This window comes from Merops nubicus, unplaced genomic scaffold (genome assembly GCF_000691845.1).
Source record: "Merops nubicus isolate BGI_N331 unplaced genomic scaffold, ASM69184v1 scaffold16132, whole genome shotgun sequence".
NCBI lineage: Eukaryota > Metazoa > Chordata > Aves > Coraciiformes > Meropidae > Merops > Merops nubicus.
Genome location: NW_008595395.1, coordinates 40268 through 62932, shown reverse-complemented (window position 1 = coordinate 62932; position 22665 = coordinate 40268). Strand labels below are relative to the sequence as shown.

Below are 22665 nucleotides of genomic sequence, written 5' to 3'. Positions count from 1 at the left end.
TTTCCTAGAGAAGAACAGACTGCATGATGGACTGCATAAGGCTTGATATACCTATTTTGTTCCATCTAAAAGCACACGTTACAACCTGCAAATGCAGCTAACCTTTCAAAAATCAACATTAAGTTGCACCAGTCAGACAAATATGAGACTCAGGCATCTGATTTACAGTATATAGTTTGTGGGCATGACAAGAAACAAAAGGATGTAACAAAAATACTTCAGTTGTTGTAGAAGGTAGAAAAGTCACCAGCCAAAATCCCCAACTATCTCCCTCCTCATAGAAAGTAATACTTTTCTGATGTGGGTGTCATGCAATCATGTCATGAAGAGTGGAAGAAGATGGGCTGGGAAATGGACACTGATGCCACAGAAGTGGTGTGTATGCAAACACACAGATAACTACGCGTCCCAAGAACCTGAACAATCACAAAGCTGTTTGAGATGGAAGATCCCATCACAGCTTTGTTCTCTTCATTTCAGGTAAATTAAGATCAAATGTTCCTCTGCAAAGCTACGCAGTCACATATTGAAAACACCTATGGTTTGCCTTCTCCACATGTCAGCCTGGCAGGAACCTAAGCATGTGAGGAAATCTGATGATGAGTATGCAAAATGGTTTTCTCTTTCCATACACTGCAGAGAACAGCATTTTAGCTTTGAATAGCATTTAAAATGTAACAGAAAAATAACTGGTATGACTTTAAAGTCCTTTTGAAGGAAGAGTGGTCTTTCGTGGAAGGAAAAAGCATGTTTTCTACTCAAGATCTTACTGTTGATAGTCCATTTGTCAAATGTCCACGTTTCCTTGAATAAGGAGAGGCCACTATGTCATCAATGTCTTCTTCTGTTTCATCCAGATAATCCTAAATGACAAACAGGCATTTTAGTGTTCCTGTTCTACTCTTTATTGGGTCAGCCTCTGTCACCTAGTTTTGTTTCATGTTATGTTCCACTTTAGGAAGACAGTGCAGGAAGCATTCAAAATTCTTATCTCTAGAGTAACTTTGATTTACATTTTCCCACATCTTTTCATTGGCACGCAGCATAAGGGGAAAACACACTGGTATGGTTTCAGGGTTCAGATGCTTAAGAACTGAAAAACTTGGCACGTGTACTATCTTTCTCACTCTGGAGGTATGTACCTTTGCATGGCCAACAGCTGCACACACAAACAAAACCTACTCCCATGCCTAATAACAATTCCACGTGAATTACTTTATTCTACTTACTATTATTTGCATTCAGGAATTCAGGTTAAGAAATCTTAGAGGTACATGGTGAGAATTTTTCAAATCTTAACAAAAGAAATGAGTGAATTAAGGTCCAATACAGGGGCCAGGGGAATCGCTCATACTGGTTGACTTGAAGACATTTGCAGCCAGAGGCCATTAGATGATTGATTTCTTGGTTACAGTCCAGGTGCCGTATTTTTATGGGACACATTTTTTACAGTCCAGCAATTCAGTTTTCCAATTATTATCCCCATTTGTATACTCAAACAAATGGACAAACACACAATTTGCATTACACCTGAACCCTTTCATGTTGTCTTTGATGACAGGTAATGATTTCATGAACAGGACCATTAACACAGACCCACTTTCTACAAGGCAGAGCTGAAAGCCCTGGAATTTCTGTCAAACCACATGGGAAGAAAGTTGTTCTGCCACACTGAATATATTTGAAGGGTAAACAAAAAACCCAGCTGATGTGCATGTTTTAAAAATAATTAAATTCCTGTATTATTTTAATAATTTTAAAAGATGGATGAAATATCAGCAATTGCACAGCTGCATATATATAAGCTTGAATTTTAATAAGCCACCTCATAACATCTTTAGCTCACATACAGAAAAAAAAATAATTTTTTTTAAGGAGAACATTAAAGCAAAATCTAAAAAGAAACTTCAAGTCTGGCTGATGGTCCTAACAGGACTGATAACTTTAAGTAACACCTACAGGAAAAAAAAACAAAACAAAACAAAACAACACACAGCTATCATCCTCTGAAGTGTAGCTTGGAAATTTCAAGTGTTTCCATAAATCTAATGGGAGGTATTTTGAAAGCCTCTGCTTTTAGTTTTAATGTAAGTCAGATGTTCCAAATTCTTTGTATCTGCTTTGCAGCTATAAAAATCTCACATGGTGACCTACCTCACTCTATTGCTTAGTCAATCTTACTGTTTTCTACTACTATTTCAACTACTATTCAAAGTCAGGAGTCTCAAAGATTTCTGTGCTCGTCAGGAAAAACAAAGTAGAGAAGAAATCCTGCTGGGAGAGTTGAATTGTTGCAGTTTATGTAAAGATCTGCAGAATATTTATCATTAGTATGCATAAAAACTAGCTGTTACAACTCTTCTCCTTTGTTCCAGTGACTGAATTGAAATAAAACCAGCTGAAAGTCATACAAAACTTCCTATTACCAATTTCCAATTGTAACTGCATATTGAATATTGATCAGAGGTAAAGAAGGACAACTCATTACTCTGTTTGGGACCAGAATTTAAGTATTGAAGCAAACATTCCTCTTAGCTTCATGTTCTTAGAATAAGCTTCCCTCTGCTGGTCTATTCTTTTTCTAGTCTATTCAGGGCACTGTTACCAGGCCATAGAAAAACAAAGTCATAGATAATTTACACTCTAAGGATAAAGGCCATGGAGGTCTAGGCACAACACAGCCAGCTACTTCAGGGAGACAGATGAATAGCTAAATTCCTCCAAAGTGAAAGCAAACAAACAAAAAATAATCTAAAACAAAACCAGAACACCACCCTTTACTTCTATCTTCTTCATTGACTTCAGAATTCAGGTGATGCACTCAGGTTTGAAACTTGACACAAGAATACAGAGTTTTCTTTCTTTCTTTCCCATACAACATGAAGAAATAAGTCTGGTAAAATATACAAAACTCTTTCCTTTACACTGTAGTGTACACACCTGGGGACTTTAAAATAAACAAAGCTACATTTTTATTGCTGAATAATTAAATACAGGACAAAAAAAAAAAAAAATAGGGCAACATCTTCAAGCTGGCGTGTTCCAGGTCTAGACACTCAAAAATTAACAGTGCTTCACAAAAAGCCCTAATGACAGCTAGCTGGCTAACAATTTTTGTCTACAAGCAGGTATCTAGAACTAGAAAAAATGGTTAACATTTAACCTATAGTCTTAATACGTTTTGCACCACAATGATTATGTTTCTCAGGAAATTATGTAGTTATGCAACTACATAATTGGTTAGTGTTATTAGCTTATTAAAGTTAGAGCTACTAGAACATTAATCTCACGGTCTCCTGTGGGGGTTATAAAATGCACATTGTCCAATTACTTCTAATAAAACAGCTGAGCATGTACGGAACGCTGCTTGGTCAGGAATTCAACACACATCTCACTAGATAAGGTGCTCACACTTGAACACAGCACTAGATTTAACCGATTCCCCTTGATAAAAATGCACCTGGATAAATATGTATGTGGGTTTCTGAAGATTGTCCCATTTTACTATCAAGAAGAATGTTATGTTAGAGAAGCAGAATGCTCATTCAGTTTTCCAGATGAACTTTCTGTATGGGTAAGGGGCTTTCCTGATAAAGGTAGGAGCAAAGCAGTTAAGTCTTTTCCCACCCTGTTAGCTGATAAATGCCAGTAAAATCAATATCCTATTGACACATGGCACTGTTGTCAGCTCCCATAGCCCAGGAATGAGACCAAAGGACCCTCAGCTAGCTCCACTTGTCAGCCAGAAGTAAAGGAGGTATAATTTTCTCTGGCTGAAGAAGCTGTTATCTTCATCAGATATCTCTCTTTTTGCCTCTTATGTTGAACACCAAATAAACTAAACTTGAGCAGGAATAAAACTTTCATCTGAAAACATTACATCCATAATGAATGTAGGGTAAGACTTCAAAGGACCCCCATGAGTCAAGCTACCCTAAAAAAAATATAGTAACACTAAAGCTGATAAATGCAATTAATTGATTTCATAAGACAGAGCAAGCAAGGACATGGGTAGAATCAGAGATCTTTGAACCCAGTTATAAATTTAGTTTAAAAGGGAATTAGTACTCTCAGAGACTCAGGAGCAACTAAATCTAGGTTATGCCACAAGAGAGATCTATGTTAGCAAAGAAGCTACAGTGTTACTGAGATGCAAAATGAAATTTCATTCAGAGTCAGCAAGAATGAAAAAAAAAAGGGAAAAAAAAACCCCACACCCTCTGAATAAGAGAGAGACAAAAATCAAAGAACAGAAAACCTCTCTGGACTTGGCATCTCTGGCACCCGTCTCAGAGAAATCGCTCAGTGATAACTACCTCATCCTGTACAATTAGAGCAGAAAAATGATATAAAGATATTTGAATTTGTATTTTCTCATTTTATGCTTTTCTTCTGCAATACTTTCCAGCTTCTTAACGGAGAATAAATCCTTTTTATTTACTGCAATTAAAAAAGAAACCACTTATTTTCTAAGCTTTTCTTCCACAGAAGTCTGACACACAGAAGGGCTTTTTTTGTTAATGGAAACAAAGCAATGATGCAGGCAAATTCCCAGAGTTCTTACAATGCAAGAAACGTGGGAATCCCAACATGCCATTTTCCACCAAGCCACAAGTATCAAATGCCACAAGGGGAAATGTCTCCCATGGCCAATGCTCTTCTGAAAAGAGCAGATGGTAGGGAGGTACTATGACAATAGGCAAAATTCATAAACCCTAACAGAGGATTACGGTTTTTTTTAAGCTAGAATCACACATTTGGAAACTTCAGACTATGATTAGATGAAGAACTATTTAAATAACTCTTTTTTTCCTCCACATGCATATTTAACAAGCTCGGAAATTCTTTTATAGCACTGATAAACATCTGCAACTTATGTATCTTGGATACATGCATAAGAGTAGAGGGAAGTTATGAACCACTTCAGGAAAAGCAGCCCATAGAATACATAGGAAAAGTATGGAGATATATGGGAGAAAACAGTGAACAGGAAGAAGACGCAAGTAACAGCAACAGAACAAAGTTGGAGTTTCATTTGGTGAAAATATACATAAGGGGAAAATCAAAACCAGATAAAGATTAAAGCCTTTAAAGTATAGTATTTCTCAGCATCAAGAAATCTAAGAAAATATGGATTAACAGAACACTGGAGCATGTGTAATGTAGTGCCTGAAATTCATTTTCAGGCCAGATTTCTTTCATCTGCAAACTCAAAAAACATCAAACCAATAACAAACTGTAACTATGGCTATTCACTGGAATCATTCTATAGCAAACATACGCAAAAGATTCATTATTCTTTAAATTACATAGACATACAGTGCTGATTTTATAAGTCTGAACAAAGAGGATTTCAGCAACATAAACATTTGTATATTTATAACTCACCAATTCCTGATCTAAGGCACTAGGTACAGATTTGCTTCTTATGCTCAGAGTGTCATCATTTCCTTCAGAGCAAGATTCACTCAAATCTATCTCAGATCGGCTACGATCTGGAAAATAAAAACAATTAAAGTGTTTACTGTAAGTTGTACAAAAATATTCAATTCCATTTTCCATGCTTTAATAAGTGTATTCACAAATCCATTTGCTATTGAAGAAAATTTAAGAAAAAAACCATCAAAATAGTATTTTAGGTGTCTGTCACAAACCTTGTGACAACTGAACACCAATATGATAAATGGAAAAAATGCTTTCTGACGCTGTTCAGCCTTCTGGCCAGAGCTTTTTCCCCTACACTAGATATCTGCTGTAATTAGATCCTGTGGATGTGATGACAGATCAAACTTTTGACTTTCTCTGGTAGGTCTATCAACCTGGAATATTGCAAAACTTGCCGTGCAAGAGGTCACAGCAATTATCACATCTCCCACATCCGCTCAGCATCTCTCAGTGTAGTATCTCTCAGCTTCTGCTTCAGAATTAAGCAGCTAGGGATACAGATGGACATAGAAATTACTTCTGCCATTGCTGATGTCCCGCATGCAGAAAGGAGGAGGAAGTGAACAAATCTCAAGACCTGCACAAGTTTATTTTAGTCCTACAAGTCTCTCATCTACTCTATAGGCATAAGACAAGTTAGGTGTCTTGAAGATTTTCTTAGTCCTCCTCATATAAATCTTTTGTGCAATATATTGAGAAAAAAAGAGGAGGAAGAGAATACTTTTAGAATCTGCAGGTAGGAATCTGGACAGTTTTTAACTCTTCATCTTCTACCTAGGCTACAGCTCATGAGACAGGAAAGGTCATTCTCCTGAGCCTAACGTCTTCCGAGATGCTCCAACAAAAAGACAATGAAGAGTCTGAGGCTCGCTCGCAATTTTGCCCAATATCCATTTACTTTGGTAACACGAGGCCAGTTCTTTACTACTAGGAAAACCTTTATTTGATAAGGTGGCAGAAACAGGATAATCTTCCCTTCATAAAGAAGCGGCAGTCTGTAACCCCTCTGCCTGAAGCTGCACTGTACAATATTCTCAGAGAAACTCTGATGCTTTCAGGCTGAAAAATCTAAGGTGAAGAATGTTACTTCCTTTTGATTAACTCTGTGGGATATACCACTAGGTTTCTGGACTGGGCTAAATTCTGCTGAAATAAAGTGAGCCCTGCTGTGTTTCAGAGAGAAACCTGTAAATCTGAACTCACTCTGTTAGCCCTGTACAGAGCTGCTCGTGTGCCTGGGACAAGCAGAAGACTGCAGACGGGAAAAGGAGGATCTCCACCCACTGTTGCAAATTTGCTCTGACAGCACCTTCCTGTGCAAGCCTCATTTACCTAACAGCCATTAATGAAATGAGGTAAATTACAGATGAATCTACTGGTTCAGTGTATCGTATATAAAAATGAAATTATGTGAAATCTGTAAGGCACTTGTCCTTTGACAGCTTATTGTTTCCCAAATTTGCTTCTGGGCAAAGTAGGTGTGAAATGTAATGACAGCAGCACAAGAGCATTTTACACAGATTGCAGACATGTAGTATTTTATACAGTTGACCACACAGAGGATGATTATACAATGTACAATTATTAATTAAATCTTTTAACAATTCTAAGAGCATGTAATTTACCTAATACGAACATTGTGTCAATGTTGTTGTGGTTAGGAATACCATTTTTTTAAAATATAAATCTGTGAACTAATACAAACTTGGTTACTAAAAGGGAAGAAATTTCAGAATTAACATGAACAAATTCATGAAACTGACATGTGATCTTTCAATTTGCTTCAAAAACAAAGGGAGCAGAACCACAATAGGAATAATCCTCTGATGATAAAGGCTGGCAGAAAGAAGGAAAAGACTTAATACTTGCCTGACGACAAAGAAACCCTAGAAACTGCAATGGAAGGTGTTCCAGAAGCTTTCCTGCAGTGCTTCTTCACTAAATCTTCAGGTACACTTTCACTTGCTGGAATAATCATGCCATTTTCTAAGCCAGTGTCCTGCCCAATAAGAAGAATACACATCCCATAAATACAAAAAGCAAGCTTATTCACTATCAGTCTACAAAAGGGTCATTTCTATTAGCTCCTAGAACTCCAAAGCTCCTTTAGCATCCAGTCTATTACTGAAAATATTTAGATTACAATCTAATCTGCTTTGCTAAGCACAAATCCTGCATAAAATTTGTACAAAGATATAATTCATGCATACATTCTGAGCTTGAAAACAAAGAATTAGAGCAATGTATCAGGAGTGAGAGGAGGGAAGTGAAACAGCTGTTAAAAGATCACTTCACTTGGCAATTTTTTTTTTTTAAAAAGAATCACCCTATTGTTTTTATACCAGCATAATGACTTCAGTTAGGGCAAAACCAAATGAACTTGAACTAATTAAATTATGCCAGTATAACTCCTTAAACAGAGCCAATATACTTGATACCATTACGGCTTTTTGCCTTCCTGTAATGGAGTAGTTAATGATGTAACTCCATCTAAATTAAATAGATTAGCATTTTTCAGCCAAATATAAGGGACTTGGAATCAAGTAATTCCATGTGCCAACAAGAATATAAATAAAGCAACTATTAATTTATTTACAGTTCCCATAACTACTCTTCATCTCTACTCGCTCGATTTTTATTGGTAAAGACAATATATTAGACTAAGTATTTGAAAGTTAGAAAAATTATTTTTTTTCAATAGGGCTCTGATCTCAAATGCTCATATACTTTTTTTTTTTTTTGAAATGTAGAGGTGAAAGATACCACCTCTGATGATAAGTTTTCCTTTCCTTGTACATCTGATCATAGTGACTTAGAAAAAGTTGCTAGTACAATCCTGATTTCTTAAAAGGGGTGACAAATTCAGGATGGGTGTCTCAGCACACAGGCAGAAGGAGGTCCTTCAGAAACAAGCAGCCTTGTCTGGGAACGAAGAGAGTGGCTGCTTCTAGCTAGATGAGCCACATTATTCTGCTTTTTACAAAACAGCCAAGGCAGCTAGCTGACATGTCTGCCTAGAGGCCAAGAAGACCTCACAGCAGGTAAGAGGAATCCCACCTTTTATTTTGATAAAGCGTCTAGCACACATTTTGTGTTGTGCCATAATTTATACACAGCCCAGTGTCCAAATCCAAAAACCCCTTAAATCAGTATGGTCTGTTCTTCTGCAAGTGCTAAGCTTGCAAAGTTTCCCTTAGAAGTCAGTCAGGGCATGCTGGAGCCTGCATGCTTGAAAATCACATCCTTAGTTCACAGCACTCACTCAAGGCCCTGAAGTGCCAAAAATGCTTACCCCTTGTGCTTCACAGCTCAGAATCTGTAACTCGTTAGGAAATGCTGGATATTAACAGCAATTTTTAGACAAAAGAAAAATGTCTGCCAAATGAAAAACCACATCACTGATAGAAAATGACAAGTTCTGTTCTAGTAGAGATCTTCACTAGTTTCAGCACAAGTAAGGAAGAAAAAAAAATCTTCTCAGTCAGGCTTGTCCTTTCTGGGCTACAAAAGGATCTAACAGGGCAGCTACCACCCAAGTCATCTTGTTTGGTGTCAGCTCTACATCAGTGTACATACCCTGCTATAATCTGCAGTCATGCTGTGCGTGCTGAGTGCTGGGGACCTCGGGAGGGAAGATACGGAAACATTGCCTCTGTTGACAACACCCACAGCCCCTCTCAGATGTCCTGGGGTGGCCTCTGCATCATTGCTGTTGAGCGAAAGAGTGCTTCCTCTAGGATGGATAGAAGAGTATTAAAGTACTATTGCTCTGAGCAACCCAAGGTAACCCATTTAGAAAACCCTTGCAAGAGAGCATCCACAGTAACAGTTTACTAGAATAACACTGCCCTGATTCACTGCAAGAAAATGATCACCCGGAAAGAAAAACACAGGTGAAGGTGGAGAACAATTTATACATCCAAGTATTTTCAGCACTTCCACCACAACTGCAGCTAGCCTAAATGGGTGGCGCTTGTCCAGGCTGCAGAAGCTGCATTAATTCACGTTCATTTTATACTGCATTTGCATCCCAGCAGAAGGTGCAATGACTCGTGTAGCACTTGATACCAGGCTGGTCCTTGATTTAAAGGAAAACTACAGTGACATGACAGTTCTGGACACTTCTGCAGCCAATGTTAATCTCCACGCTATCTCCAGAAAGCTGAAAATCCCTGAATATCATCTCTCTGTCCTCCCCAGAAATACATCTTGTTCACTGTCTCATTCATATTGCAGTAATGTCTCTTGACCCAAACTGGTCAATCCTTTCAACCAGCCTGGAAAGCTAGCAAAGCTAGTCAAGTCTTTTGCCAGGTTTTGTGTTAATAAGAGTCACAAAAAAGCATCTGTGATCAGCACACCAGAACCCAGTTGCTGCCTAATACCACAATAGGCAGAAATGTTTCAAAGGGACATTTTCTGTCAGAAAATGCTGATCTGTCCCTGTGAACACTGAGGGTATTAGAGGGTTAAAAAGGGTAAGCTCTTCCATGTTTGTGACCTTTTGAAACAATGAAAACTATTTTTAAATGTATGTCAACTCATTTCCAATTAAAGCTTTATTTTCATTTGAAATTTGATTTGCAGTACAAATACAAATTCTTGGCTGATCTACACTTCTTTCTCCACAAACATCAGCTCAAAATTTTTCGTTTTTCTTGACAATCCATAGAAATATCAACAAGTCTTGCAGGATAGTTACAGTTCTGCATATAGTCCTACTGACTACTTTTTTTAAAAATTACTGTTACATGGGAAATGATGAAGGAATTGCACACTTTTGATATGGAAAATACAGTGTCAGACAACAACAGCAGTGCAAATTGGCTGGAGAAAATTTTTGGAACTTACAATATATTTTCAGTCAAAAGAGGCTTGCTTAATAAATATTTCAGATTTGCAGGCATCTTCATTGTGCTGAACAATAGCTGAATTTCACCTTCACTTGGTTTAGGCTGTCATATCATGTTTAGAGTAACTGCAGTAGAAATATTCTCTATCACAATGGAAACTTTTATTACTTTTATTAACCATGTTTTTGTCTTCTAATGAGTATGTGGTAATTTTTTAACAATTACTATCTAATTTTGTATATTGACAACACTAGATAATGCATAACAGACACTCTTACACACGTGCACTTTGTATACATGCACTGCTACTTTTTAATTGACGAACTAGAGATCAACAAATCCTAGTAAATGTGCTGTGGTTGAATTTTAGTCCTATCTGTTTACATAAAGACGTGTCTTAGGTGCTGCAAAGTCAGAAAAAACAAGGTTACTGGCTCTCCTCTATATTTTATCAAAGCTGCTGGACTTAGATACACACACCTTAATTTCCAAACCTGCCAGTGTATGGAAAGTACATAAAATGTTGAAAACCTGAGTTTTATTGCATGTCACGACACTTTTCATAGATCGTTGTGACTTTCTGATACAAAAAATTGTTGTTGCAGATTTTTTTTCCTCATTGCATAAACTAAAGTTAATCAAGAGAAGGGTTCAGAAGGAAGAGTGGGCTGGGATAAAAGACTTGAAAGTATGCTACAGAGGGTTCTGCAAGAGTCATCAGTCAGACTGAACACCTGCACATCAAATCTGCCAACAGACCTCTCCTATGCTTTGCCCTTACTGCAGACTGCTATTAGAGAGAGGTTCAATACATTTTATACACATATGAGTTAGAAAAATGTTGTTATAAGGTGACTATGCCAGGAAGTTCCATTCAGTAGATGAGAACTCAGTACAATGGGATAATGTGTCTGTGCAGATGAGCCCCAAATCCCTATACTATTTCTCCTATATCCTGATGCAGCCTCATAGTTCATTCAGCTGCAAAAATCAGTAAGCATTTTTGCTGGAGTAGAAATAAACCAGCTGAAAGGATGCACTCATAGTGTGGGACTCCCTGTTCCCAGCTCAGTACATCTTCTATTTGGAAAGAATAAAAATTTTCTCTCAGTTCCCCTGCTGGTATGTGAAATACTACCAGTTTTGGCAATGCAGCTAAAAAGATGAGGGCAAAAATCAGAAATATGCAGGAAAAACTAGGACAGCTATGGAGTCAGAAGATGTTATATTCTTTTCATTTGAAAATCAAAACAGTTACAGATGGTAGCCTGGGAAGCTTTGCTGTTATTTTTAATAATTACTACTCAGTTCTATAAATTAGTGATAGATGAACTAAAGCAAGCATCCTCAGATATCTAATTAAGTATTCAACCATGCATGTAAAAGACAGGAATTTTCATCCCTCTACTAAGAAATAGAAGCTGTTCCTCAATCCTTCCACAAACTAATATTTAGAAATTGCCACATCTTCCATAGACAGTACAATAATCAGGCCTCTGTAATTCATCTTTCAGTAAGCATCTCCAGGCAACACAGCTGGGTTACCATGGACTTTGACAAAGGACACCGATTTGGATAGATGAGATGACAGGTAGAGAAGGAGGATGCCATAATGACCCAATACACTTAATTTAATAAATCTCACACCCTGGTTCTGCAGAAAAGCTAGAAATCGATGCTTTATGAAAGTCAAGCAAGTCAGTCAAACCAAGGCTATTTTTATAGACTACTTCACTCTACTTATCCTACATCTGTACACTGAGCTTGTTAGATGCTGAATTCTATCTCCTCAAACATAATTGTCTTCCTTCATTTATGGTTAACTACATGATAAATTTCTTGCAGTCTGGCACACAAAAACAGCTGCACAGCTCTCTCACAAGCACCTCTGTGTCCTTATTCTGGCAGACTCTTAGAGAAAGTTATTTAACAATACATAACCTTAGTGTTAAGCAGCATAGACACCAGATTCCTGAGCTTTTGTCTCTTGGATCCTTCATTCAACTCTGCTCTATTCAATGAAAAGCAAAACAAATGCAGAAACCAGCAGAAATACTACTTCTGGTCTCATAATAGTGAGGTATGAATCTGGTTAGATATAGAAGGTCTAATTCTGTTAGTGAGAAAAAAGTGTAGTGAACTGCGTACAGATTAAAGAAGAAAACTAGCTTCAAAGCTGACTTGGCTAGTAAGTGCTACAGCATTGAGTGGGGTGAGGGAATTATCAACTTTCGAGAAGACTGTCATCATCAGCTTTAGGCATTTTGAAGAATAATTGGGGTTTTAAATTGTAGGTAACAGAGGGGAGCAATTTCTTGCTTAAACAAGAAGGATCATCAGTGGGTGAATTCAACTTCAGGGTGTTCATCTTACCTGATATCCTGTATCCCTGTATACCTATCTGGAGTCTCCCAGGAGCACTGGTTTAGAGCTAGAAATTCCTATTGGACCTTACAGCAAATTATTGTTATTTTTCAGTTAAGATTGTAACTGCACCTGAGCAAAGAATGTGGATCTACATTCAGTATAGTCTATCCAAATGAACAAGAAAAAAAGGCTGCGGTTTGACTTCATTTTGGAGGTGGGACGATGAGAGGAATGTTGCATCCAGCATATTATAGTGCTATTAGAGGCAGTAACAGAGACATCCTGTGCCAAGAAGAATGATAAATGGAATTCTGTTAGAAATAAGTGGGATAATAATCATGGAAAGAGAAGGATAGAGTCTTTGAAGAAGAAAATATAAGTTATAATAATTTAACATATAATTACCCAAGAAAAACATTGGAACAAAAAGCCTGTGCTCTGTAACATGAACACACCTCACCAATTAAAAGGCAGACAACAAAAAAACAATGTACTGACAGCAATCACCAGACGAATGCAAGAGGAGGAGAAGAGGAGGAAAAGAAAAGGAAGATGGATGGAGATAATTACTAGGGGTTTTGTTTGTTTGGTTTGGTATTAAACATGAGCTCTGCTTCTCAGATAGTGTTAGCTAAGCATTGAAAGAGACAATGCAACACAGAGGACTGGCACAGGCTCCTGGGGCAAACCCAGCAGGAGCTGTTCCAGATTCCAGCTGCTCACCTATCAGAGCCAGGCGTTGACTTCCCACTGCGCAGACTCTGGGTTTCAGCTTCCGAGACTGTGTTTCTTTCACCTTCATCTTTTGAATGTGTAATTTCTCCTTTGGTAACCACCCTAATTATCCTCCTGATGAAAACGGGGAATAAAAGATTTTTAAAGTTGCAAAGTTTCTCCCCAAGAAACTCTGTGATTTTCCCCTGAACTACCGTGATGTGCATACTTGATTAATTTCACCTGTCTGACCTATGGACAACTCTGGATATAAAGGTCAATACAGCACTGAATCTGGTTACCAAACCAATTCCTATGAACAAAAAGAAAAAGCATAATGTTTTCTACTAAGTGTTTTTTAAGACACAAAACATTAAAACATCCCTCCCACTCAACATGGCCACTTCAGTCCTTGAACCAGAATTGCCTTTTGTGAAAATTCCTAACATTTTTTTTTATTTTTACAGTTTATACACAGCAAAGTATCTTTGACTAAGTAAGTGTATTTTCCCCCAGCAAATTACACCATATGTATTTTCTGTTAAAGATTTCTTTGCAATTTCTACAGTTATATGAATTGATGGCCCAAAAGTGCTATTTTCCAAAAATGTAACATCACCCCCTTACCCTGTAACATGTGGACTAATAAGACAGAAATGGAAGAAATTAAATAAAGTTTTGAAAAGTAATAGTATTCCTCACATAGTTACACACAACAAGAGACCATTAAGTTATCTCATGACACTGTCAGTAGGACTTGGCTCTAAAGTAGCTTTGCTAAACCAAATCCTCTCAGAAGATATACGAGTGTGGAACCTGAGGGCGGAAGAAAGTGTGAGGAAGGAAGAGGAGGAATAATGAGCTACTACTAAGAAAGGCCACAAAATGTAGTAGAAAAACAAGTCTAATTCTTGTAACATTAAATTGATGGGGAATGTCAGCACCAGAAAACATTTGCAGCCTACAAACTGAAAAAGGCTGAACACCACTGAAATAAATAACAAACAATTACAAAAAAAAATTAAATTGTTTCTTATCAGGGAATTTGACTAATAGATTTGCACAAAGGATTTAAATCGAAAGAGGATTCAAAAAGTAAACTTCAATGCTCTCTTACTATAGCTACCAATTAGTATGTTTCAGACAGGTCCTATTACAGTGGATTCCCTAGGCTGGTTCTTTCTTCACCTTAGTTTGAGATGCCAGAGGCATTCTGATGCTCTTTTCCCCAATACTAAAGAGAGACAAATCACTCATGTTAATTTCTGGAGTTGCTTGAACAAGTAATTCCACACTCAGCTCTCCTCAGAAGTAAAAAAAGATACAGAAAGTTGTCTACCTATTCTATATTTAGGATCCATAACAAAATGAGTTCTTTCTTCCAACAGAAAAAAAAGTTTTCCAACTATCAGCCCATGAACCTCCAGCCACGATATGAACGTTCACCCAATTTTTCTTCCCATTCACCCAATAGCCTCAAGTTATGTCCAGACACCACTTGTCCAACCATATATTTAATGCATCTGCCTGTGTTCCCTGAGAGTGAGAGCTCCTCTAAGGTCATAGCCAAACTGGGGCTACACATGTCACTGAGACTGTAAGATGACCAGCGACATATCTGTTTAGTCACTGTCACACGCACAAAAAAGGAGCACTGCTTGACTGCACTTGCACAGCTGGAAGCTAAAACAAACCTTGACTTGTGAGCAGAATCAATCAGTACACATAAAAACTAGACCCTTCAAATACTGTTTTTTGCATTTGCTTCTTCAGCAAACCTCCCTTTAGGAACACTCTGTTACTTCTATGTATAAACAAGAGAAATCTGAGAGTTAAACTGCCCTTTTTTTCTGCTACTTTTATAGTTGAAGAGTAATTACAGCTGCATTTCCTAGGAAACAGCAGCTTAATTATAGTAAGTATGCCTTTAAATGAAGGTTGTTTCTAACCCTGGGAAGTTTGAGGCTGATGTGGAATGCTGAAGAAACTCCAAAGAAAATCCATCCGACCATACACAGCTGTTATCTGGTTTATCAGGTTCCAAAAGAAAATGCTTTACCCTAACTTTCTAGGTCCACTGAAGACTGATTTAGGCCCATCTGCGGAGGAGACTGATACTTCTGACTTTTTTTCTTCATTCTCTTGGGGCGGATCTTTAAATGTTCTTCCTTCATCCTTACTGGAAACTGTATCTTCAGTGGAGGGAAAATGAAAACAAACAAACAAACAAACCAATCAACAGTGAATGTTTGCATAAAAAAGGCAGCATATGTCAAACAACCTACAAAAATAGTTTTTCCATTTTTCAATAGTCAATAAAACAATATAATACTGGGGAGGGTTCTTTAGCTTTAAGTAGCTTGAAATATTTCTCATTATCAACTATTGTCTTGAACTATGCTTCTGAATTTTTCAGTGGTAATTAATAACCAAAAGACCCAAAATATAATTTTGTGGTGTATAGTATTTTCTGCGTTAAATGAAAGAACAAATAATTTAATTATGAAGACATTGAACTAGGAGCAAGGTGTGGGAAAAATTGCTTAAGTAACATGGCAAAGTAACAAATCACAACATATGGATTTGACAAGCTACATAATATCAAAACCCAAAGAACATTAGATACTTGCCAGATTGACAGCTTCTGAAGCACAGTGATACTGGCAAGAGCAGCATTTTTAGTTGGCCAAGACAGACAGACTATTATACTTAACGTGCTGGTGCAATTTATTGAATATATCTGGGCAAAAGGGAAGTCATGTAAGAACTGAGAGGTACCAAGTATTCTGTATGTAGCCCAAGCTCCAGCATACAATACGTGAGTTAACATTATCTTTCTTATTCGGAGTTGAAAAAGAAAAATGGAATAGTTTTTACACACCATCACCAAAATAAGAGAGCCAACATAAAATACAGCTGGGTTTAGGTCTCTGTATACAGCCAAACTTCCTGGAAGTATCTGAGAAGGAACTTCTAGAGCTTCTGTTGCTGGCTTTCTAGTATCATGAATGATACTGTCCAGCTGTTTGGACAGTGAGATTTTAAGCAGCTCTCTATTTTCTTTGTTCATCTATACCACACCTTTCCTATATATTAATCATCAACAAATCACTTAATTGTAATCCCCAAATATGAATTTAAGACTAAAATACTGATTATACTCACACTTTCAACAGTGAAAATAAAATACAATATAAGTCAAATACTCTAGAAACAAGGTTTGAATGCATTAAGCGTAGGCAAATCTCTCTCTTGTGGCCCCTACCTGGGAATTTGCGTAGGATAGACTGTCTGACGACATCGGTACCAAGAAGATGTGATTGCTTGAAGCGCTTTGCTCTCTCTTCAAAAAACCATTCTCCTGTCACTATCCGTAGTTGTCTGTATGAGAAAAATGAAACAAAACAAAAAAGCCAGAGAGGCATGCACATTAACAATCTTAAGCAACCAAAGTTAATGCTCAAGCTCTTAGGTCATCATTCAACAGTCATGCTCAAAAACTCTGGACAACACCTGTACAGTTCAAAGAGTAAAAATATTGATTGCAAAGCCTGGGATAGTAGGACATGTAGCAGAAAAATAATAGCATCTTGCTTTGTGAATGAAAAGTCATTTTCAGAACATGGACATTTACTTGGCAAAAAAATTGTTTGAACCACTTCTACAAGATTTCCATATAAAACATGTAACATACTATCTCCCTAGTCCTTTGGACAGTGAACTACAAAACCTCACAAAACCTCCATATCTCCAAAATGACAAGAGGTGCAAAAACAACAACAGAAGATGGAGAGGAAAAAAAAAAAAAAACAGCCAAAAACAAACCACCATGAAAGCTCTCGCTAGTTCATGGATCCAGCCTATTTATATACAGGCTACTGCAACCCTGTATGTACTTTTAATCTCTTAAATTTCATATGCTACAACTGTATGCAGTTTCTTCACATGACAGTGCTGTTATGAATTAGCTATATGTCAGAGGTTCAGAGCAATGAACTTTTGATTTTGACACTGTTCTGGACAATGCTGTTTTTTCTAGTTTCAAATTCTCTTACCCATATTAGTAACAAAACAAATCCTGTATTGACATTGCTGTTTTCTGTAGGTATATCTTTATGCCAATTGTTTGCCTTTTCCTGAATTATTTTTGTTATTGTAAAGCATCACCATTTCTACTGCCTCCCTACATGCAGTTGATGCCAAAAAGCTACTAATCATGAACACTCAAAAAGCAAGTAAACAAAAACCATCCAAACAAACAACACAATAAAAAAAAAAAACAAACCACAAACACCTGATTTAGCTCCAGACATGTTCCTGATTACTTTATGCTCAATAAGAAAACTTATTTTCAAACCTATACCAGAAAATAAATAATCTAGTCTCTTGGGCATGAAAACTACTCTAGATGGATTTAAAGCACTGATTAATATCTTCACTATTAAATTACTTCTGAGTCATGCCTGAATGGAGAGTCTTATTTGAGAAAATACTGAAAACTACAGACTAGGATCCTGCCACTGGTAAAAAGAGCCTAACATCATCAGTTCTTCCTAACCTATTAATGAATCATGCACGTCTGCATGAGCCATTTAAAAAAAAAAAAAAAAAAAAAATCAAAATTGAAAACATGCCCACAAGCACAGAAACAGATTGCCTTATCTCGTTGTTGCAGACTCCTGATGGCAAAACCCCCTGTAAATCCTCATCCCAGTCACTCAGTCATTATGCAAGGCATTAAACAAAATCTCTGTTTCCCCTCCAAATTTTTAAATTACTTCTGTCAGACATGTACACCGGAAAGGATTCATTGCTTTCGAAACTATGCATGGGCTGGCTAGTATGAAAATGTTTTTCTCTGCATGTGTATCTTCACAATTCATTTACAGCATGCACTTCTCTGTACAGTTATTTTTATGCAAAGGTTTACAGCAAGTTTAATGCTTTATATCAGACCATAAACCTTTCAGACCTTTGACTACACCATCATATTCACTGCAATATAAATGGCATAATGCACTGCAGTATGAAGTACATCGTTCATTCATTTTTTCACTCAGTTACTCCCAGCTTTGACTTTAAGACTCTACAAGTGCCTTCTCCCTCTTGGACAGGGATTTTATTCATCCCTTACCATCAATGCTTAATCAAGGTCAGCCAAGGCACTCTCCAGCCCCTTATCCAGATGAGCACCTTCACCATTCTCCAAACTCAGGACAACCTGAAGGAGAATGTCATCTACGCCCAGTGTTTCAGCAGTGCAGAAGGCTGCGCCACACAGATCTGCAGGCTTTTACAAGAAAAAAACTTGCAATTATTTCCACATCCAAACATGAACTGTGCCACCTGGATAGGCTGCTGTGGTTTGTGGAGTGGCAGCCCCTCTGCCACAGGGTCCCTGAAAAGCCATCTTCTAAATTTTCTGGCCAGATGTGAACAGTGAGGAGGAAGGGAAATTGTGCAGCAGCAGGACCAAGGGCTCAAGGAGGCTGCAGATATTGAAGGAGCTGCAGCCAAGGGAAGGATGTTCAGGGCAGCTGTGGGAGGAGGTCAGGAAGGAAGAGGATGGAATGCTGCAAGACTACCCAAGGAAAGATAGTACTCCTGCTCTTGGTGGAGGGAGGAGGTCCTTCCCCAGAATCCATCCCTCAGAGAGGGCATTCCTCTCCTCCTCAGCTCCACTGTGGTATGCGTCATCCACAACCTCAGAGCTCACCACCAGTCTCCCTCTCTCCATTCCAGCTCCATCCCATGATATCTGAACCTTTCCTACTCCTCCCTCTAGGACCAAGCAACCTGAAAGATGGTAATAGCTGGCACCTAGCTGGGAATGAGGGAGGAGTACTGTGACGGACTTTATCTTCCTATTGCCATTCCCTTGTACTAGTAACTCGACCTCATATTCATCTTCCTTGCAACCATATGAAGCAGTTCAGGGAAGAAGACAGGTTAACCTATTTGGGCAACAATTGATTCCTGTATCTTCTTGCAAAGGATAAATAATCTTCTCTTACTAATCTCCTGCAGGCTATAGCCTGTCACTATTAAATAGCCCCTACTTATGTAGCTGGTGCCCTCTTGCGTAGCTAAAGAAGTCTGAGGTCATTGCTGCATGCTCTGGCAACACAGACTGGATCCCCAAGGAGAGAGTGTGGTGCAAACAATCCCTTTTGCAAGCTTGAGCAGGCAAGCGAGTGCAACAGCTGCTACACCAGTGTAGCTGAACAGTGTGCTGGTTCAGCTAGCAATGGTAAACCAAATCACCCATTTTCTTCATTGGGCTGATCTTACTAAGCAGTAATAAGATTCACATTTTAAATTCAGGTGCCAGCTCGTTGGCAGAGCTACTTTGAGGAGGCCACACCCATTCTGCTCTGACTTCACCAATGTCCTGGTTCCGTGTAAAAAGGGGTTCAGGGCAGGACCCACACGGAACAGAACTGTGTACTTGCCTCTCCCCCACCCCCTCGATAGAGAGAGAGAGAGAGACACTTTTTAGAAAAAAATGAAGTATATTGTTCAACAAGGAACAGAAAACGAAAAAGGGAGGTAAGGAAAATAATATATATAAAGACCAGGGGAATAATACAAAAGATAAAATATACAAAACCCTCAGAAATGGTTCCAGGGTCCCACGGAGTGAAAGGAGAACTTTCCTCTCCGAGCTCCAAGGCAGGAGTGAAACAAAAAACCACTCCCTGCCTCTTATCAGAGTGTGTGTGGGAAGGGGAGGGAATACAATGGTTTCACCCCCACCCGGGGTCCTCCCAGTTGCTGGAAGGTCACGCCCCCATTCCAAGCCTCAAACCACAACAACCAAGACAATCAGGTCTGTGGTAAACACAGATGACTCCCTCAAATGAGGTACGAAACATAGCAAATAAAGGGATTATTGCCTTGGTTTAGTCAAGTGCTTCACCCCTCTAGCCAATTCCATTATCCACAGTGAAAAGAAAAAACAACAGCCAGCCATTGTGAGCATCACATGGAACAAGTGTAGAGGCCTCAACTTTCACTTTAGTCCTTTTTACCACCAATGTTACTGTCAGTCTTGGGATCCCAATTTCAGCAGGCCATCCTCTTTTGCAAAATGTTCTGACCCAACAGATCACCTCTACAGAAATATTGCATTCTAATGAAAAAATGGCAAAGCTCTAAGCTTTGCACCTTTGAATTTCTAGTGCACTGCTTAGGGATATGGTGTAGAAGTGACTTGGTATAGATAGAGGTTTGACTAAATGATCTTCAAGGTCCTTTCCAACCATACTGATCCTGTGATTCTGTAATATTAGAGGTATTTTTTATGTACACTTAACAATTCACAGAAAGACTGGTGCTCGTGATATCTTAATCACTCATACATGTCAGGAGCACCTCATAAAACAATTTTTGTTCTACACAAAAATAGAGATTATTTCAGATTAAATGACTAAGTCTCTGACGTGAAGTGTGAATTTCATAATTGCATTTGACATGCTGAATCAAAAATTGAAGAGTGAGACCTAAACAGTCTTAGAATAATGTTATTTTTATGCATTTATAATTGTGACAAAGAGAGACTGTCTTTCCTACTGAGATAGAGCATTTTCCTTCTATTTCTGATACAGGACTTAAATGAGCCCTCCTTGTCTAAAAAGCTGTTTCAGCAGAAAAAAGAAACAAGGGCATTTACTCAACAGTAGATCAAATCAGTGTTTGCAGGTTTGGTTTTTGTTGTGTTTTTTTTTTTTTTTTTTTTTTTTTTTTTTTTTTTTTTTTTTTTTTTTTTTTTTTTTTTTTTTTTTTTTTTTTTTTTTTTTTTTTTTTTTTTTTTGTTTGTTTTGGTTTTGGTTTTTTTTGTGTTTTGTTTTGTTTTGTTTTGGGTTTTTTTTTGTTGTTTTTTTGTTTGTTTTGTTTTGTTTTTTTAAATGTGCCAAAGGTCCATACAGACTGTAAATCACAGTATGTGCAGGCATCTTCTTTACCTTCCCTTCTCAGTTAGCATGTTCTATATGAAGTAAAAATTATGTATATGTTCCATCAAAACAGTGTTAGACTGGCCTTCCAAGGTGTGCAACAGATGCTTAAGTCAGTAGCTACAAAAAGAAGGAAAACAGTGTTATAATTGTAATAACAGCGCATGGTTGCTCTTTCCTATACCCAAAACAGCTAGGAAAATTTTACAGAAAAAAAATCACTTTCAAGAAGCTAAGTTTAGTACTAAATACTTCAGGTATCTGCTAAAGTCCTTAATTACTGATCCACCTACTCAGATAATCACGGGAGTAGGGAGTACATTATGGTTTCATGCTTCTTTTCCCTCTATGATCTCCTACGAAATGGATTAACTTCACTAATGTGCTGCTCAGTTTAAAAATGGAACATAAACTGTGGCCTCTATCCCTGCCCAAACTCAGCTTGTTATTTTCCACTTTGATTTTTGCAAGACACTTCACGGTTAAAAGTCCAATTATAAAAATTCCACTTGAGATGGAAAGTTCCAATTGTCACTTTTGATTATTTCTTTTGGGGGAAAAAAAAAAAACCAAAAACAAACAACAAACCAAACACGTTAGTAAAACAGTTTCACTATCCATTTGATTACCCAGCCTAACCCATACCCCTAGTAGAAGAGAGAGATCTAGTCTGGCTTCCTTTGCCTCTCCTGTTCTTCAAGTTATTTTACCTCCTCCTTTGGAGTAAAACTGGGGAAAAAAAAAATGGCAAGACCAAAGGCTGGCTAAAATGCAACCTGCACGTGAGCATACCAAAATACACATGCTCATCTTCCTAGGTATTCAATTCCACAGAGTATTTTCTATAACTTCAATTAATTCCAGAGTAACTTTTAATAAGCTATGAGACTATTAAATAGACATTTTTGACCCTATTAAAAGAAGGCAAACTTGCTTAGAAGTTACTAAAATAAAAAGAATTTATAAGAAATATGAAAACACTTGCATACTAAAACATTTTAAATGCCTCTATTTTTTAGACTCCTAACAGGAATAAAGGTTACTAAGAAGATGACTTTTCATGACACTTTAAGGAAACAATTATTTCAAAGATGAAGATAAATTTCTCATCACTGCTTTATTCTGATAAAACTTGAGCCACCTAGATATTTTATCTTGCTGAAAAACTCAATAAAAATAAAGGCATTGTTAGCAGATATCTAGGCATACATAATAAGGAATGCAGTCAGCATTAAGATGCCAAATCAACTTGTCAGTAGACTGCTTAAAGAACTTGATTTCCCTCAACCTATCAATCATTTTAGATGCCAAATTTGAATCACAAACTGAAC

At 37.6% G+C, this 22665-nt stretch overlaps 1 protein-coding gene across 1 annotated transcript in view; it reads right to left on the bottom strand.

Moving 5' to 3' along the window:
* SYTL5 (synaptotagmin-like 5) overlaps positions 1-22665 on the bottom strand; it is a 51521-nt gene that overhangs the window by 14854 nt on the left and 14002 nt on the right. The window contains exons 3-9 of the mRNA XM_008936015.1: positions 16645-16760; positions 15439-15571; positions 13389-13514; positions 9022-9178; positions 7315-7444; positions 5389-5495; positions 771-863 (exon numbers count right to left, since the gene is read on the bottom strand). Coding sequence (XP_008934263.1) covers positions 771-863; positions 5389-5495; positions 7315-7444; positions 9022-9178; positions 13389-13514; positions 15439-15571; positions 16645-16760 — 862 coding nt within the window. The remainder of the gene's footprint in view (positions 1-770; positions 864-5388; positions 5496-7314; positions 7445-9021; positions 9179-13388; positions 13515-15438; positions 15572-16644; positions 16761-22665) is intronic.